The 6,537-nt window shown below is 41.5% G+C and overlaps 1 protein-coding gene across 1 annotated transcript; it reads left to right on the top strand.

Moving 5' to 3' along the window:
* Nucleotides 1-1,081: 1,081 nt before the first annotated feature.
* On the top strand, nt 1,082-4,434 carry LOC112255521 (D(1B) dopamine receptor-like). Its single transcript, XM_024428505.2, has one exon. The coding sequence runs from the start codon at nt 1,360-1,362 to the stop codon at nt 2,737-2,739; it is 1,380 nt and encodes a 459-aa protein (XP_024284273.1). The 5' UTR covers nt 1,082-1,359; the 3' UTR covers nt 2,740-4,434.
* Nucleotides 4,435-6,537: the final 2,103 nt, after the last annotated feature.

The following is a 6,537-nucleotide window of genomic DNA, read 5'->3' as shown; positions in this document are numbered from 1 at the left end:
ACACGATATTTCATGAATAAAATCAGTAAATAATGCCAGAATTTAACATAACATAACATAGCCTAGATTGTACTCGATTGAATTTGGCAGGACACAGAGATTATTTTGATGGCGCGTCAAAACGATTTGACAGGCATGTTGTCGACGCATCTAAAAATAAATGTGACGTTTAAATGCCGGAAACTGCCAAGAGGATATACTGCACATGCAGATGTTAAAGCGAATTTTGTTATTGTGCCTATACTTATACGTAAAGATTGTGAGAGTGACTCACCTAGGATGTTAGTCTGGCCTACCTGCTGCATTCTGCAGAAACCTGAAATTGAAATTAAACTGAAAACATTCCACGCTCATTCCCAAACGCGTGCATAATTTGAGAGCTTGCTCAATTGCTCACAACGTAGGCTAGTGATGACCTTTATAAATGCAGAACTTCCTCACGTGCAATGTTTATTTTAACACAGAAAATGTCTAATATAATTTCAGCCACAAAAGAAGACTTCATTCTCAAACATAGTGTCGTGCATAAAATTCGCATTCCTGAGGGAGAGTTGTTCCGAGCGCAATATCAGCACCACGGACAGCACCACTTGATATACAGTAGTGATTCATTTTCCCCACAGCAATAAAATGCTCTATAATTTGTTCACTGTTTATAGAAAAGTGTAGATTATATAAAACATTAATAAAAAAATTACAATCAGGCTTAATGTTTGCTAATTAAATTGTTGCTTTTGAAGGACCTGTGACTGTTTAAAAAATATAGAGAGAATAGAAGCCCACAACTGGAGTAGGCTATGAGGGTGCAAACTATACATCAAATAGAATGCTCATTGTCAGCTTTCTACCAAGACAAATAGATCCTCCATCCTTGAATGAGGTTATAGTTTGTAATTTAACACATTCATTTTTTTTCACATCACTGTGATGGGGTGCAAGTGCGTGTTTCCACAACCGATGTATGTGTGTGGGTACAAGTGCGTGTGTGCACGTTGGCTCAGGGGACTCCCTCCCTTCTCAAAACACTCACGAACTCAAAATATATCCGACCAACAGTTTCAGTGCGGCTGCCTTACTTTGGCCAGGGAGGTCAGACGACACGAGAGGTAATAACATCCCGTTGCCAATGAGCGACGCGCTTCAATTTTGGCGATTTCGCGCACCGAACGCCCAGTTCTGCTCAGCGTGGACGCAACACATTTGTTGCAAATTCACTAAGCAATCTCAAATCTTTCGTTTGTATATTATTTCAAATAGAATGGCAGTTGAGGAGACGACAGAGCCCCGTGAGTTGGTTACTACTGTGTCCCCTGACGCGCATGAAGCCATGGACTGGCTTTCCACTTGAGAGGAGGACACATGGAGAACCCCGCGAAATACCTCTCAGTGCACGAGAGCCACTCCGTCCCGTTACCTCTTGGGGATATTATGTGGAACTCGACCGAATCGGAGGCAAGATCCAACCGTGGAAAGGAATTGGTCATCCGGACAGTGACGGGCTGTTTGCTCTCCCTGCTCATCCTGTGGACACTACTGGGAAACATTATGGTGTGCTCCGCCGTACTCCGAATTCGGCACTTGCGAAGTAAAGTGACCAACATTTTCATCGTTTCTTTGGCTGTGTCGGATTTATTCGTTGCAGTTCTGGTGATGCCATGGAAAGCTGTGGCCGAGGTGGCGGGGTATTGGCCCTTTGGTACTTTTTGTAATTACTGGGTGGCTTTTGATATCATGTGCTCAACTGCGTCCATCCTCAACCTCTGCATTATCAGCGTGGATAGATATTGGGCCATATCAAGTCCGTTCCGGTACGAGAGAAAAATGACCCAACGAGTTGCCTTCGTTATGATAAGCGTCACGTGGACGTTGTCTGTACTCATTTCATTCATACCAGTCCAACTGAACTGGCACAAATCCAGCGAAGACGAAACAGTTGGAGTCCATAACGCCTCCTTGGGTGAAGTAGAAGAAAACTGTGACTCTAGCCTCAACAGAGAATACGCCATATCTTCATCTTTAATAAGTTTCTACATACCCGTAGCAATTATGATTGTGACATACACGAGAATATATCGGATTGCTCAGATCCAAATCAGGAGGATAGCTTCCCTAGAGCGCGCGGCGGAGCACGCGACAAGTTGCAGGGCCAACAACAGACTCGAGTGCCAACACCACAATACCTTGAAAACATCTATTAAAAGGGAAACCAAAGTTTTAAAAACGTTATCGATCATTATGGGCGTCTTTGTGTGTTGTTGGTTACCTTTCTTTATTTTGAACTGCATAGTTCCATTTTGTGATAAACCACCGACTGACAAAGACGCAGGTCTCCCTTGCGTGAGCGAGACAACTTTTGACGTTTTTGTTTGGTTCGGCTGGACTAATTCATCCATGAATCCTATTATTTACGCTTTTAACGCAGAGTTCAGAAAAGCATTTGCCAGTCTGCTGGGTTGTCGTAATTTCTGCTCCAGAACACCCGTTGAAACTGTAAACATTAGCAACGAGCTGGTCTCTTACAACCAGGACACCCTTGTCCACAAAGAAATCGTGAATGCCTACGTCAATATGATCCCCAACGTAGTGGAATGCATTGAGCACGAGGACACGTTTGACAGGATATCACAGTTATCTCACAACAATGAAAATGCCACCGACTCTGTTTGTGACTTGGAAGACTGTGAGGCAGATATTAGCCTCGACAGGATGACACCATTCACCCCCAATGGTTTACATTGAATACACCTCGACAGGATGACACCATTCACCTCCAATGGTTTACATTGAATACACCTCGACAGGATGACACCATTCACCTCCAATGGTTTACATTGAATACACCTCGACAGGATGACACCATTCACCTCCAATGGTTTACATTGAATACACCTCGACAGGATGACACCATTCACCTCCAATGGTTTACATTGAATACACCTCGACAGGATGACACCATTCACCTCCAATGGTTTACATTGAATACACCTCGACAGGATGACACCATTCACCCCCAATGGTTTACATTGAATACACCTCGACAGGATGACACCATTCACCTCCAATGGTTTACATTGAATACACCTCGACAGGATGACACCATTCACCCCCAATGGTTTACATTGAATACACCTCGACAGGATGACACCATTCACCCCCAATGGTTTACATTGAATACACCTCGACAGGATGACACCATTCACCTCCAATGGTTTACATTGAATACACCTCGACAGGATGACACCATTCACCCCCAATGGTTTACATTGAATACACCTCGTCAGGATGACACCATTCACCTCCAATGGTTTACATTGAATACACTTGTAACACCTCGTGCGTAAAATGATGTATTGCTTCAATCAGATATTTGAGATGTTGTGTTGTTGTCCCATGCTGAAAAGTGACGTAAATTGGTGTCTTATTACATAAGAAAAGTCTATGTTTATTAATTTATACTAAGGTTATGGCTTCTAAGTTCTATGTATTCGGAGCAGCAGGTGTAATGCAACCAGTTTCTCTTATTGACCAAGTGGGTTCTATTTGCAGTGAGGTACCCATTATTGAGTTCAGATATTATACTGCTTATCATTATCACGCTCAATGACAGTGTGCCGGACTTTTACAGACTATGGAAAAGGAGCAAAGCCTTACAAGGCAGTGTAACCACGCACGTTCATCACATGCAGTTGTTTAAAACGCCTTATTTATTCTGGGAAATAGTGCAATATAGTTTTGAAACAAGGGAAATGTTACAGGATTGTAATATGTTTAATTTAAATGAGGCCAAAATATTTAAAGTGCTCCTCTCTCTCTCTCTCTCTCTCTCTCTCTCTCTCTCTCTCTCTCTCTCTCTCTTTCTCTATCTATTCTGCTCTCTATGTGTCCGTCTCTCTGTCGCACACAGACATAACTGCACAGCAAATTTGCCCACACACACATTAGACAAAGGATTCTCAATCGAATTATGCACATAGAGCAGGCTTGCTTGACTTTACCCATAATAAATCCACACCGATTCAAATCGAATTAGGAACTGTTGGAAACCTTAATTTGACTGATTATGGTGAACACTTGCTAAGTACGATAAGCTTAATTATTACTTAGTGGATGTTCTATTCTCTCTGTGATATTCTACCTCTCTATTTGGTGATACAAATGGCCAAGATGCACAAATCCAACCGTCTCCATGCGCCAAAGTATGGCATCCATATTAGGAAGTCCACCAGACAACATACATTAAGTTAATTGACTTGATGCATCTCCCTCATAACCAGTTAATGATACACTTTTAAGATCACATATTAATCTACAAATTAATCAACAATTCAGATGATGTGCAATGAGGTAATACAGAAACTTGGTGTGAAACTCCACAGTGGGACCATTGTCAGCTGGATGTAGCCTACATTTCACCTCAGCTAATGTCCATCTTTTGATAATGTACAAATGACAATGATATTGAATGTATACTGTCATTCAAACAGTGAAGTGTGTCATCATTTTGTAATAAAATGCTATCTAGCAGAGATTCCAGTTTATTCTAATGGTTCTTGTAGAATGAAAAGGGACACATCCATATTAGGACAGCCTCAGAGTCGCAAGTAGTTAGTCAAGGAACTGCTTCCTGTTTTTGTCCCTAGTGAGAAAACAATGCTGTACTTGATATTTGCAATCTCTAATTTCATACATTCTTAGTTAATAAGGAGAATACCATGAAATAATTTCATATGATACTGCTAATAGACACACAGATGTAGATGGATAATTATCTTGAAGTTTAGTGCTTAAATACTCTTTTGGTATTTAGGAATAAAGAAAGTTGCACCTTTATGTTGTTCAAGGTCTCAAAATGGTTGGACATGCCACCATCACAGGCCAACCAACCATTAATGTCTTAACTGTCAGAAGTACATTTCCAATCTAAAAAATACTGACTTTGCTCAGACAAAATCACCCAGAGGGAAATCTTCCAGACTTTTGTCTCAGTGTGCATCTGTAGAGTTTCTGAGTCCTCAGCTGTCCCTTTTTCCTTCCCATAAAACAGAGTTTAGTTATACTGTGAATTGTCCTCATTTTGTCTCTGAGGTGCACCATACTCTCGCCTTGATGAAACCATATGGGCTTAGCACTGTGCTGGAGCTCATCCTTCCCTCCCCGTGCTGAGGAGATGTGAAAGGTAGTTGGTCTTGATGTTCTGCAATGACAGGTTTGGAGAAGAAGCGGAGGCAGGCTCAAGGGGGTTTCTCTATCCGTCACTACAAATCCGTCAAAAGCATCTCTCTATTCCCACAGAGATGCATATCTCTCTCTCTCTCAGACCTGGGATAACTATAGTTTTCTGTGTAGAAATTAACAATTTTTCCAGGGGAACAAATAGTTACTTTGAGGTGACTACAACTATTTGAATACAGATCCTGAAAAAGGAATACTTTTAAAAACTATTTGAATATAGATCTCAGAAAGTGACTACTGGAATACAGATCTCAGAAAGTAATTACTTTTTTAAACCTATTTTAGTAATACAGCTCTTTGTATTATTGGAAACTATTGGATTGTTGCCTTTAATTAATGGCAGGGTTGTATATTACAGTAAGTAACTGCATGTTGAAGATAGAAACAGAATGAATAGCACGTAATATCATGTACTGTTCCAATCTATCTGACAGGCATATTTGATCTACACAATACATTTCTCAGAACATTTTGTAAATGTCCAGTCTTCTGAATGTCCATTGCCCCATGTGTACATAATCAAGTCAAACCATTTAACCAATTATGTTTTGCACAGATAAGTATAAGTTGTGATGCTCAACTACTGCATGACTCTTTCAACATGCCAATGAAAAGGTTGAAAGCTTAATCAAATTGATGATATCTGTACATAATGCAAATTAAATCAAAGCCATTTGCAAACATTGCAAACAGAAAGTTGGATGCAAAAACAATTTCAAACCTCTCTGTCCATCTGAGGGTTAGGGCTCTATTCAATCCACATCTCGGGAATTTCAGCTTTACAGCGTGCATGAAATTTAAAGGCAATGTTCCCGCTTTAGCTGTATATGTTGGCTCAGTCACCACCGATAAATCCATGATTATCGAAAACTTCAACAAGCATTTCTCAACGGCTGGCCATGCCTTCCTCCTGGCTCCTCCAACCTCGGCCAACAGCTCCGTCCCCCCCCGCAGCTACTCGCCCAAGCCTCTCCAGGTTCTCCTTTACCCAAATCCAGATAGCAGATGTTCTGAAAGAGCTGCAAAACCTGGACCCGTACAAATCAGCTGGGCTTGACAATCTGGACCCTCTATTTCTGAAACTATCCGCCGCCATTGTCGCAACCCCTATTACCAGACTGTTCAACCTCTCTTTCATATCGTCTGAGATCCCCAAGGATTGGAAAGCTGCTGCAGTCATCCCCCTCTTCAAAGAGGGAGACACCCTGGACCCAAACTGTTACAGACCTATATCCATCCTGCCCTGCCTATCTAAGGTCTTCGAAAGCCAAGTCAACAAACAGGTCACTGACCATCTCGAATCCC

The sequence above is a fragment of the Oncorhynchus tshawytscha genome, linkage group LG07 (genome assembly GCF_018296145.1).
Source record: "Oncorhynchus tshawytscha isolate Ot180627B linkage group LG07, Otsh_v2.0, whole genome shotgun sequence".
Lineage (NCBI taxonomy): Eukaryota > Metazoa > Chordata > Actinopteri > Salmoniformes > Salmonidae > Oncorhynchus > Oncorhynchus tshawytscha.
This window is presented reverse-complemented; position numbering and strand designations above follow the sequence as displayed.

Excerpts from the sequence above, each read along its gene's own strand:
- LOC112255521 (XM_024428505.2), top strand. The coding sequence starts at position 1,360 with ATGGAGAACCCCGCGAAATACCTCTCAGTGCACGAGAGCCACTCCGTC.